This window comes from Episyrphus balteatus, chromosome 3, assembly GCF_945859705.1.
Source record: "Episyrphus balteatus chromosome 3, idEpiBalt1.1, whole genome shotgun sequence".
NCBI classification, from domain to species: Eukaryota; Metazoa; Arthropoda; class Insecta; order Diptera; family Syrphidae; genus Episyrphus; species Episyrphus balteatus.
The window spans coordinates 51142112-51155811 of record NC_079136.1 but is presented as its reverse complement, the minus strand read 5'-3'; the positions used below and the strand labels follow the sequence as shown (position 1 = coordinate 51155811).

The following is a 13700-nucleotide window of genomic DNA, read 5'->3' as shown; positions in this document are numbered from 1 at the left end:
AACAAAATTTCACAAGTTTTTCGAGGTTCCATTCTTCATGGAATGCCTCAGGGATAGATTAAATAAATTAGGGACTTTTCCATCCGACTTAAACAAAAGACTTCAATAAATTAAATAATTTAGTCTTAAGTCAAATCATTGTTTAACGTCATTATTTTTACATTTATAAATTTGTTGATGTAGTTGTTAAAATAACAGTATGTAGACTTTACTCGAAACACTGTTTTTTGTCGTTTAAATAACTCCAATTCTGGAATTACATACATTAAAAATTTTGTAAAGCCATGAAAAAGCTTCAATGTAAAAGAAAATTTGAAATGGAATATATCGAGAGAGTCGAAATTTTAAAATTTAAATTATTTTTTATAAGTATGTACCTACTTCCATTAAGATTCGTGTAAAAAGTTTCCATTAATTTAAAAAGAAGTGTTTTTTGGGTGAAGGAAATACATATAAGTTAATAACTAATAACTATGTCTTAAAATCAGTTCAAAAAATGGTATAAAAATGATTATATTTTGAATGAAATAGTGTTTTTTTAAAAACAAATTTTACTCCGAGACATTTTTGTTTCCTTCATAGAAAAAAAAAAACATCCTTTAACAGAAAGGCTCAATTAATTTTTGAGTTTCATTACAAATAGAACCCCTCAACACTAAAGGTCTCGACGAATAATTAGCTTTTTACAGAATTCCTGGTTTCTATCCCAAATGTAACGTTTATTATTATTCTTTTCAATAAAAAACACCCTTTCCAAAATATTGTCAAAATATTTTTTTAAACTCTTCGAGAAAAATTATCAGCAATTTTAAAACAAACAGCTGTTATGAAATGTTTCTCACACATACATAACTCAATCTTTGAAAAAAAAACAACCTTTCACTAAAAATATTTGTAAGTACTTTATTGATTCATTGTCTTGCTTCAATTTAAACCTCCATTCCAAATTTCAGCGTGTTTTTGAGTTTTGACATAGGTTTCGGTTTTATTTTACCTGTTGCAGCAAAAAAAAAAAATTTTATTTTTTTAGTTTATAGCTTGTACTTGTACTTTTTTAGTTTATATCATTTAGGTACTTGTATCACCTCCAAACTAAATTTTTTCATAAGTTAGAGAATTGTTCAAAAACCAAAACACTAATTTTTTGCATTTGCGAAGTTCACCTTTACGTTATCATCTTGGATTTTAATTATTGTCAAATATCTCCATTTTGTTAAGTTTATAAATTTTTCTTTAGCTTTTTTAAACTTTGTATGTACCTTTAACATTTAACTTTGTGCTTCGACTTTACATGAGTTCAAATAAGCACACAGTACGATACAAAATGTCTTTCAATTTTTATTATTAATCCATAACCAATTTCGAAGTCATCATCATACAAAATTTTGACAGTTAATTTCCAAAAAGAAAATTTCTAGTGTTTTAAATTTTTAATAAAATATCTTATCACAACTGAATAACTCTGGACACGGAACAATTGTACAATTCGTTTGAAGACAACTACCCTAACCCTACATAGACATAGACTACTAGTTTTTTTACAGATGGATATACATAAATATATATGACTTAGAGTGGAGTTACAATAATGTTAAAAAAAAAAAAAAACATTTTTATAAAATATGTTTGGCTAGTTAACAACAGAATACATGCATAAAGATAAAAAATAAGCATTCGAAAAGAACGAGGTGTAATTTGTTGTTGTATGTCATCAAACTATTTAAATCAAAATAATTTTTAACATTAAGCCTCAAATTACTACTCTCAGATTATTTGCTCAAGGTTTAATTAAAATAAACATGGCCCTTAACCAGTGGCGTATCCAGAAAAAAAATTGGATTGGGCTGGAAAATTTTTCAAAAATTTTTTAGATGGTAAATGTACCTACGAAACCTTTTTCTTTCTTTTTTATTCATCTTTGATCGAGGTTGAAGCACTGTGCTGCGGCACTGAAAGTGGTATAGTAGCATTTAACTGATCTCAATCGACTGCTTCGTATTACTGTCTCCTCTTTTAACATTCAATGTAGTGTTTTTTCAAAGTTTTTGTATCCTAAACATTTTACACAAACAGCAAGGTACTCAACACCTTGCTCTTTGTGTAAAATAGCATCTCTAAAAAAACACTTTATTTCGTTCGAACTTCTCATGTGCTGAGTTCAAAACATTTTACAGATTTCTTCTTATCAGGCCTAGTTTTTGAGTTAAATTCATAACTATTTTCAATATAAACGCAAATGTTCCGCAAATTGAACGAAAGTGAATTGAAATAACTTTTCCATTTCACGTGAAATGAAATATCATATACCTACTTCATTTCGATCGATTTCGAAAACTTCGAAATTGCTTCGAACTGTCAAAACTGAAGGATCATCATTTTTGCTTTGTTTCTTAAGTGAGATTACTGCTACCATGAACATGAATATGCAATTTTATTACCAATTTTAATGGAACAAAGCATAGGTTAAAAGAAAAAAATTATGAAGAAACATTTTGCGAGACAAATCAAATATGTAAGTGAAATGCAAAACATGGCAGGTACATGGGCGATATTATTGCAAATTTTAAAAGAAAAATGAATCAGATAAAGTGTTAAGCGAATGAGGTTGAAAACACAGAGGCTGTGATGAATTATGATATCTATTTCATGCCTCATGTATTTTATGTATTTCGTATTAAATTAAGAACAAGTAAACATTACAAAACAATTAAATATAAGTTTTGATAATATTTTGCCCAAAATTTGCAGATTCATTGAAAAAGGCAGCAAATTCACAAACAGAAACATAGTGAAATGAATTCGATCAGAAAATCTAAATAATTGAAAAAATGCAGAACGCCTAATTTCACTTTCGGCAAGCTAGTGCGTAAAAAGTGAAATGCAGAACTCGAAAGTCTCAGAAACTAATTTTGGATGAAATTTTTTCTGATGTTTAATCTGAAATATATATTTTTTCGCAATCTGTTGCGTTTATAATCCAAATCAGAAGCGCGAACTGCTTAAAAAACCATTAGTTTGTTGTCCACTAAGATTTTAAGATATCAAAAATATCTATTTGCAATATCTTTGTGGAAAATATTATTTTTGAAGATTGCATAAGAAGTTTTGCAAAATCTAACGGTGATGTTATTCGACGTCAAAATACTAAAAAATTGGAATTGGACTAAAATCCGAAAAAAAACTAACCCAACCCTCACGTCAGCTAAGGTTCTTACACAAACAAAACAGCCGTTTCAGAATTTGGAGGGGGCTTGAGCATCTGAGCTTGAGCTGCCTCAAAATCTCTAAGATTTACGAAAAAGTTTTAGTTAATCATGTACATTTTGATGAAATAAGCTAAACAATAACATGATCTTGAAGGCTTGAAAATCAATATTAAAAAATGTTTTTTTTTCAGTATTATCGTGTCAAAAACATTACAACTAAGAAATATGAATAGCAAAAAGTTATGTTCCAAAATAATAAATAGCTAAACTAATGTGTTATTCTCATGTTACTTGTAAGTAACACACACTGCCTTTGACCACCAAAAAAAGTCGCACAACTGAGAAAATAACTTTTTATGGAACAATAACATTGGTTTACAAGGGTTTTGTTGCCGAAACAAAAATATACTTTTTTGAAGGTTTTCAGTGTGCTGAACTCGAATCCGAAGTCAGAAACAACTAATCAGCTCCCGTTTTTGAGATATTACCGTTAGAAAATGCAATAAAACGCTTTTTTGAGTTTATCGGACCTTATTCTTTTGTATAAGGAAAATTGTTTAAGAACTGTTTTCCATCTTTCGATACCTGTTTAAATCTTTTCAATATCTTTTGTATTGCCCGAGATATCTTATAATGAAGTTAGTGGGTTTGGCTTCATATATCATAGATTAGATAATGACGTTTTTAAATTTATAAACACACCAAACAACTGAGGATATCTCGGGCAGTAAAAAATATATCGGAAAGATTTAAACAGATTTGAAAAGGTGGAAAATAGTTCTTATAAAAACCGTTACTAAATGTGCTCAAACAATTTTACTTATATGAATGAATAAGGTCCGAAGTACTGCATTTTCTAACGGTAATATATCAAAAACGGGAGCTGACGAATTTTTATTTACTTCGGATTCGAGTTCAGCACACCGAAAACCTTCAGAAAAGTATATTTTTGTTCCGGCAACAAAAAAAAAAGTTTAATTTTGTTAACCAGTGTAATGTATGCTACTTCTTCTAAGCCAAAAAACAAAACACTTTCTGGATTAACGCTTTTTATATCTTTTTTTCAAAATTATGACCAAAAATAAAAAAATATGTGGATTTCACTTCCTTTTTCGTTAAACAAAATTAAAAGTATGATATTTTACTAACTTTTTGTAATAATCCAGTAACTGTGCATTATTATCTTTCAATTATTAAGCCATCGAAACCTAAAAAATTATTCGATGGAATATTTTTTACGAATTTTTAAAGGTTGGTACCGAAAGGGTTAATAACTTCGAGGTAAAAAAAACAGTACTAGAGATTTTTCTGTAGACTCAGTTTCCGCATTTACATGTATGGTAAAATTGCGGAAAAAGCTTGATATGTTAAAGGTGCAATGTGTATTATAGCTAGACTTATGCGATTGTGTGTTTTCGGTCACTCGCATTCAGAATTATAGTCTAGCATTTACTCGGAAATAACGGATTTAATGAACAATAACTTAAAAAAAAAAACATTCAAAACTTATATTATTATCATTTATAAGAAGTGTAAATAATAAAACATTGTCCTAAAATCCGCACATTTTTTTACACATCACTGTAAAGGCATACCCAATACCCACCATGCACCCTGCAGAACGCGTTGAGTTGAGAGTGACTACTTCGTCTTCTAAACAAAGTTAGAAAAATTGTATGCTGTATCATGGTGGTTGCAAACAAAAGTAGGTATATTAACCATGCATTAATAAATTCGTATATGTAGGTATCTGGCAACAATTTAAAAGTACGAAGCTGATTGAAAAGAAAGCAGTTAAATAAGAAAAACATAAGGTACACTAACTCGTTGCTAAATGTGTTTTATAGGTAGGTACATTATACAGGCATGTTTATTATGTTTATTCTGTTCGTACATATACGCTACGCATACATTTGTTTTACCATTGTATGTATTAGATACGTAACGACGCTTGAGCAGACCATATAGAGTGTAGACTGTACAATGAACAAAAAGTACATACCGTTTAGGTTTAGTGTTCATTTAGTTCTCAAAGTGCGTTGTTCTCTATTCTTTTGAACCGAAATAGTGAAAACATGCCACGACCTCGAAACAGTTCATTATTTTCTTTATTTGAATGTAATGATTACAATCAAATTTTTTGTTATCAAGAAAAATGCAATGGCAGAGTATTATACAAACATAGTGCAAACTTAGAGAGACATTTGAAAAATGTTCATCCTACTATTTATACGTCGTACATTCAGAAGAAGAAAATTTTCAAATTTCCTCGAAAGTTGAATTTTGAAAAAAGATTAATTGATTTAGTTCGGGTTTATCCAATTTTGTGGGATAAATCAAACGATAGTAGATTTAATGAAGACTTGACAAATAAAGCCTGGAAAGAGATAAGCTTCAAAATGGAAGTAACAGGTAAGACAAGACATATTTCTTATCTTGTACTTAATTTATGGGAACTATAGATTATAAATATTGTTCAATGAACAATTACAACAACAAAATACATACAAATACAATACGTTTACAGGTACCGGAAAAATATATATTAAGTTGAATAAAATCTAGAACTACTACAAGTCTACAAGGTAGTAGTCGGTTTCTTCAACACAATATGAAAAATTCCCAAATTGACTTTAACTATATTCTAAATAATTCAGTCTTGTTTTTTCCTAAATCATTCAGTTCAGCCAAACTAACATTCACGAACCCTGCTCATGGAATAATCAATCCATCAGTTTAAATGGTATTGGTATAATTCGAGAGGAGATAATAAGTTATTACATGAGTTCACTATGCATTTTATTCCGAAATGTTCCACAATATAGGTATTATAGCCAACGTTTTTGTTTATTTCTTTTTTCCACTTCGTTCATTTCACAACTGTTGGGTTAGTTCAGATCGAACATAAAGTACTTGAATACCTATTTGTACATTTCGAGAACTTAAAAGACCACACTACCATACCTACATATTGGACTTTGATGTAAGTGTGTATTATTAGGGTAGGGTATCTTTATCTGAAAAGTCAGGTAGGCAAATATGTCAGTTTGTAGTAACAGTTACAGTACTGTTAAAAAAAATTAAACATTAGTTATCGTATTTGTTAGGTAGAAGAAATTTAATGAAACATAAATACATTACAATAACTTTTTTAAGACTTTTAATTTATTATTATAGGTATGTATATTTTAAAAATCGTTTTTCATTTGAAACGTTTTAGAAGTTTCTAACTGAACTTTTTTTTAAGAAGTTTTAGAATAAGTCAATAAGATGTAAAATTTTATAAGTAGTTCTCTATTAGCGTTTTTAAAACTTCTATGCCTCTTGAAAAGATTTGAAACGTTTATTAAAGCATATCATCGGTGACGCGCTTAAAGTGTGTAGCTCCATTTTTTAAATATTAGTGAATACTGCAATTTTTCAAGCCATTAATTGTCATTTTATTATTATTATTTAAAATTATTCTTCTCCTTCTGTAAAACTTTATTTAATGGGACCTAATTTTTCTTTTAATTGTACAGAATAAAGAGGACTATATAAAATTTTTATGTTTGTTACCATTAAATGCATTGATAGTAACATAATAAGACCACAATTTACTGCACAAAAAACTACTTTTTGTTTGTTAACTACAATTGCTCAGTACACCGTGAAAAAGACCATCTAAAAACAACTGAATTCCACATTACGTTAAGAGGATTTCTGCATAATTTTTTTTAGCCAAGATGACTTCCGTCCTAAATTAAGCGGACAAATCTTCTTAATTTCTTGTATGTGAAAATTTAAAAGAAACCCACTTAATTTGAGCTGAAAACAGTGCTGCCATTTTGAAATTAAAAAAAACATGATAAAAAACATGATTTCTGTTGAAAAAACATGATTTAAAAAAAAAGCAAAAACTGATAGAAAATGAACATCCACATCGTGACTACGGGGGATTAAAACAAATTATTTCGAGTTCACTTTAGAAAATATTATTAATAAAGTGTCAAAGGTATACCTACACAGGGTACTTCTTGCAAAAAGTCTCAATGTGAAAATTTTCAAACTCATTTTATGATGCAGAAATCATAGATATTGGCTTCAAAAATTTAGTTTATAGTTTTTTTTTTCTGGAAAAATTGCCTTTTGTAGGAAAAAATAAATTATTTGCTTTTGTAATTTTCCCACTTTTTTTCAAAAGGTGGCCATTGTAGTTAAAACTTAAATTACAAAAATGGCAGGAATAAAACTTGAAAACATAGATACATCAGTTTATAATTTGTACTCATTTACGGCCATATTATTCACTAGTTTAAAAAATACATCTGGATGTAAGGAAATTCAAATGTCGAAAATAAATCCAAATCCATAATACTATCTTACAGAGAAAAAAAACATTTTTAACTATTTTTAACTATTTTCATAGTTAAAATCATGATAACTATTTTGGATTTGGATTTATTTTTGAGATTTGACAATTTTACATTCAGATGTATTTTTTAAACTAGTGAATAATATGGCCGTTAGGGTTAATTTCATATATACATACTTCATGTAGGTATTGAATAACTTATTAAAAATAACAGTTCACCTAGTGAAGATTGTTGGTTAATAAATTGTTGGATGATAAAGATTTTTCTCTTGGATTGAAAAAAAAACATGATTTTTGGGCACGAAAACATTAAAACATGATTTTAGTTCAAAAAACATGAAAAACATGCTAAATCATGATTTCTGGCAGCCCTGGCTGAAAATCATCTTATTTTTGTTTGGAAACATTTTAATTTAATATAATTTTTTAAGGTACCTACTCTTTTTTCTCCGTTCTGCCAAAAGAATAGTCAGTTAGCGGGAATTTTTAAGTTTTTAAATAGCAAGTATGGAACTATGAAATAAAAACTGACAATGTCTCTGCGCGATGAGTGTCTAAAAAAAAAACAAAGTTCTTATTCAAATAGTTCATTACTTGTATTATAAGGCGTTAGAATTTGGTGAAAACTGAAACTGAGTTTTAATTTTTTCTTAAACCGAGTTTTAAGGACTAGGACTGTGAAATGCCATTCCAGCGAATTTGATGAATTAGTCGCTTGAAATCGTCTTCTCATGTGAGTAAACTCAATTGATTTAAAATGTCAAGTTTAATTGAAAAAAGATTAAGTACACCCAGAGAAAAAACGCATAGTAATTTTTAATACCTTCAACATTGAATCAATGGTGAAAAAAATATTCATAAATGTTCTTAAAATTATCGTACAGTTTTTCTCAATAATTTTTATAAGTGAGATGGCACAGTGGTAAGGCACAAGCTTGTCCACCCAAATATAGCAGGTATAGTTCGATCCCCAGCGGATGCCAGTTGTACTTTTTTTTTTGTATATTTTTACGTGTGAAAAACATAGATTTAAAGTGTGCTACTTTGATTCAATTATTTTCCACTTAAGGCTAAAAATGTAGTGATTTTCCATTGATTCAAAGTGGTTTTCATTGATTTTACGTTGTTTTTTGGCTCAGTGTACAGTAGGGTGTGTCAAAATGCAAAAATATGGAATTTTCAAGTGTAATAGCTTTTAAAAGTTGCATTGCTTATCAAAATCAAATCCTGCGTTTACAGTTTTCATTTTAATTAATATCTTTGGCTCGCTCAAAATATAGAAAGAAATCTGCACCGATTGGATACAAATCTGCACCGCTTCGATACAAACAATATATATTTAATATTTTTAGGCTTTCACGTGAAAGATAATTCCAAGAAAAATCTTGTAAGCTTATATTTGTTGGAATTGAACACTTAGTAAAGAAACTGCAAGATAATAAGTCAAGGAAAAAATCATTTTTTCATATAAAATCGTTTTTTTTCCTAACAACTTCAACCGATTTGAGCGAGCCAAAGACGAACGATATTATAATTTTTTTTTACATATTATTAAATTTCAGACCCTAACACAACTTTTGACCACTATTACATTTGGAAATTAGGGTACTTTTATTTTTCCATACAAAAGTGACACACCCTAGTGTACAGTACCTAAGTTTTCGCCAAAAGACTTATGTGCTTTTTCATGTTCATACATACAAACGTATGACATCTTGCATTATGAATACCTCCTCGGTTAGAAACCTAATATACAGTAACTTAAACTCATAAAATGCATTTTGTACCTATTCTACCACAATAAAAAAAAATATAGATTATTTATTTTTTTAACAGCACTGTATAGACACACACACCCTGTACCTACGCTACAACCCTGTCTACATGCAAAGCCAAATAGAACGAGTGAGTATGAGTACCAAGAGCGTTAAGTGCGATTTTCCATGAAAAATAAATTTTTCTTCTTGTGTTCAAGTAATATCCTAAAAAAGAATAAATAGCTATTCACATAAATGTATGTTTCTGACAAAACCTTAACGCAAATCTGTTTGAAAGGAGAGCAATAAAATAAATAAAGATAAAAATTGTGTACTATGCACACAAACATTTCCAATGTATGGGTAAAATATATTGTTCATTTCTTAACGTATACGAATATATGTATATTATGGTTTAACGTATGTGTGTGTACATAATTATTTTTTTTTATAATGTGTATTGGTAGGTTGCGGGTTGCGGCAGCTGAACACATTGAATATTGTAGCTGTGTGTAGACTGTACCGTTTACAATGAGTAAAAAGTGCTTTATATTTTAGTGTTCATTTAGGTGTCGATGTACAAAGAAGGTTGCGCTGTTCTGTATTCGGTGTAGATAAAAAAAAAGTACCTAAATAAGTTAAATAACTAAAATGCCTCGACCACAAAACAATTCATTATTTGCTTTATATAAATTAAATGAACATGATCAAATAGTTTGTTATCAGGAAAAATGCAATGGAAAAGTATTATACAAACATAGTGCTAATTTAGAAAGACATTTGAGAAACATTCATCCTTTAATTTATGCGTCGTACGTGAAGAAGAAAAAAATTATTAAATTTCCTCGCAAGTTGAACTTTGAAAAAAGATTAATAGATTGTGTGCGTAATTATCCGCTTTTGTGGGATAAATCAGACGGTAATCGTTTTAATGAGGACTTGATAGACCAAGCTTGGAATGAGATAAGAATGAGATTGGAAGTCACTGGTAAGTCTGCTTTTACATTGTACAGTAAAACCCGCTTATCTGAAAAACTTTTCTTATCCCCAAATATTGTATTTCACTTAAACGGGGTTCGTTTAAGTGGAAACCCGCTCAAGTGCAAGAGAGACTGTGACATTTTGCCGTTTCTCTTAAGCGGGTTTTACTGTATTTGGCAATTCATACAATTTAGATCCATTTCCATATTCAATGAATTTTTGTCTAATTTCAAAAATTGCATTCCTGATCTTGCAAAATTATTATTATGAATTATTTTACTGTATTATTGTACTGACTTAACTTAAATTTAATCACTTGAAAAGGTGAATGAGCTTAAAATAATAAAATTATTTTAATTTTAATAATTCTTTTTTTTATAGTACAGTTAAAATAGTTGGTAGGTAGGTATATATAAAATCAACAAATAAAAATAAATTGTTACACTCATGAAACTTTGCCAACAATTTGCTTTTGGGATGAGAACCAAGGTTCAAAATAGTCTATAAGAAAAAATTGGATGGAAGGATGTTTTTTTGCGGTTAAAAGGGAAGGGGTGAAGGTCAAAAATATAGTGAAAAAAATTGTTTGTGGAATATCATCTTATGACAAATGTTTTTAAGGTATTTTTTGATGCTGAATCTAATGACATAAAAATAAAGGAAATCAATACGATTGCTCTAAGAAAAGTTATTGCCGAATTTTTTGAATTCAATAGGTAAATATTATCGAAAACAAAATACGTTGATGAAATTCGGGATAAAAGGCCCAACTATAATAGACGGACGGGAACCGAAGCTAGCGTCAAAACTGAACGAACTACGAACCGTTTCTTTCTGACTGTCAATTGCATCCGCTTAACCATAATTGTTCTAACAGAACGGAAGCATTATTATGTCAAGTTGTTTTTGGTGTCGAGAATTCATGCTTCATTTTCTTTCAAACTTACAAAATTTTATCTAAAAATAAATAGAAAAAACACATTTTAAATTGATTAAGATTTGTTTTGTATAATCATTAATTTTGGTGTACGAGAGAATTGAGCAATGACAAACAAAATCATAATCCTGTTTAGGGGCTTCGTTTCCAGCCATTTCACATTCTTGGCGGTGTTGGGCAGAAATTTATCACACTAAGCGCAGATTTGTTCACACTCGATTATCTTTTAATCAAGGATTTTTCTATGGAATAATCCTTGATTAAATGATAATCGATTGTGAAAAAACTGGCCTTAAATCTTTTTTATAATATTTTAAACAAGTTTATTTGATAAAACTTATATGTAAATGTTTTTTGAAACACAAAAATGAATTTACTTGACTTTCATTAAAAGTTTTTTCTATTTTAAGAAATGTCAAATTTGCGGACGTAAATTGAGAAAGGAAAGTGAGTTTACGTCCGAAAATAAAACTGAACGAAACCGAGCAATCCGCTATTATGGCTGTGACTGTGACATCTGATTTGCATGTATTTGGGAATTTTCGTACGTCAACGTACGCACCCTTCCGACTATTATAGTTGGGTCTAAAGGTTTAAAATAAAGCAGGAACAAATGATTCATAAAGATTTTAAAAATATTTTTGGTAAAAGGGTGTTTTTTTTATGGGTTGAGTTATGTGTGAGAAAGTTATCGTAACTGCTGACATAAATTTTTATTTGTAATAAGAACAAAAAATCTACAGAGTCTACAAAATTATCTTGAGTGAAAGGGTGTCTTTTTTTTTAAGAAATGACGAAATTCGAAATCAGTACCACAAAAACCTGGGAAAAAATTTGTTACACTGATGAAAATTGGTACAAATGTTACATTTATAACAGAAACGAAGAATTTAAACAGCCTTTATTAATGTTTTTGGTGAAAGGGTGTTTTTTTTTTTTTGGGAAATAAGGAAAATCCGCGATAATTCCGATAAAATCAATGCTATAAAAATTGCCCTTATGAAATTTACTAAAAATGTTATCTTTTCTATGGAAATAACGAATAAAATAAGTGTATACATTTTTTTCATGTGAAAGGGTGTTTTTTAGGAGTAGAGAAAATATGGGTAAATTGGAAAAAGTGAGTAATAATAGTGGCACCCTATTAAAATTCAACAGTTATGTTATTTTTTAAGATTAGAAACAAGAATATAAAGTGTCTATAAGAATATCTTTGTCTTTTTGAGTGACAAAAATAATGATGGGCCACCCTAATGAAATTTGGTGAAAAAGTTGAATTTGGGATAGAAAGCAAAGAATAAAGAGTTTTCATAAAAAAAATTTAGGTGAAAGGGTGTTTTTTTTTTTTCTAAGAGACAGTAAAATCTGTAATTGGTGCCAAAAAGCCAATGATTCGTGTAAAACATCTAAGAACTTAAGTATAAACATTCACTTTGTCATCGAAACTAAAAATAAAATGAATCATTGGCTTTTTGTGACCAATTACAGATTTTAATGTATTTTCGAAAAACTAGAAAAATATGTCACGTTCTCGAAAATTCTATTTTTCAAATTTTTTTTTTTTTTTTTTTTTTGTAAATCCAAAAATAATTTTTTTTTCTCCAAATTTTACTATTCGCATTTCATTTTGTTAAATTTTCTTTTCTTATTTTTTTTTTACAGTTTCTACGTGCAAACAAAAATGGGAAAATCTTATAGACAAATTCAAACATGAACTAGTCAATAATCCACCGTCAATAGATGGTGTAGAATCCTTAAATGGTTCTACCGCCTCTTCAAAGCAAAGATGGAAGTATTTTAATGAACTATTATTTTTGCGTGATCATATAGATCTCACAAATTTTACTGTAAGCATTCCACCCGAACAAATGGAATGTATGAGAAGAGATTACATCAAAGAAGAAAGTAGTGAATCATTTTTACTTTACAACGACACATTGGAACAATCAAGTTTCCAGGATGACAGAGAGGAATCATTGTTACAAGAATCAAGAGAAGATTCAAGACTGAGAGATGAATCAATAGAAGAACAAAGAGCACATAATGATAGAGAAGCATCAAGACCTCCTGATAATAGAGATCCACTTAAATTAAATACAAAATCTAATACAACTTTATATGAAAATCAATCAAAGAAAAGACCTGCAATTGAAGAGACTGAAAGCGAAGATGATTATGATAATTATTTGAATGAAAAACTTAAACAAATGAAACGCAAAAAATTCAAATCAATGCTGGATAACGATAATAGTGCCACAAATGAATCAGATACTGATAGGATGTTTTTATTAAGTCTTTTGCCATTTTTGAAAACTATTCCACATAAAAAGAAACTTTCTGTACGGCACAGAATTCAGGGGGTGTTATTGGAGGAACATGAAAAAATTGCCAATAATTTGTAACTTTTTGTTTTTAAATGTTAATGTATACATATTTTTTTAATAAATATTTAAAATAGAATAAAA

The 13700-nt window shown here is 29.0% G+C and overlaps 2 protein-coding genes across 3 annotated transcripts in view; one reads left to right on the top strand and one right to left on the bottom strand.

Annotated features, from left to right (window-relative positions):
* LOC129913507 (aminopeptidase N) overlaps positions 1 to 13700 on the bottom strand; it is a 43286-nt gene that overhangs the window by 9718 nt on the left and 19868 nt on the right. The gene's annotated exons all lie outside the window — the stretch shown is intronic.
* On the top strand, positions 5276 to 13677 carry LOC129913508 (uncharacterized). 2 transcript variants are annotated; one of them, XM_055992234.1, is made up of 2 exons: positions 5276 to 5618; positions 12898 to 13676. In XM_055992234.1, the coding sequence occupies exons 1-2, from the start codon at positions 5282 to 5284 to the stop codon at positions 13635 to 13637; spliced, it is 1077 nt and encodes a 358-aa protein (XP_055848209.1). In that variant the 5' UTR covers positions 5276 to 5281; the 3' UTR covers positions 13638 to 13676. The 2 variants fall into 2 exon arrangements, with proteins under 2 accessions (XP_055848209.1, XP_055848208.1); XM_055992233.1 differs by lacking the exon at positions 5276 to 5618 and adding an exon at positions 9598 to 10305 and having other exon boundaries at positions 12898 to 13677.

Bases quoted from the DNA above. Each gene is read 5' to 3' on its own strand.
- LOC129913508 (XM_055992233.1), top strand. From the start codon at position 9,969: ATGCCTCGACCACAAAACAATTCATTATTTGCTTTATATAAATTAAAT. The intron at 10,306-12,897 runs GTAAGTCTGCTT...TTTTTTTTACAG, and splicing joins AATGAGATTGGAAGTCACTG to TTTCTACGTGCAAACAAAAA.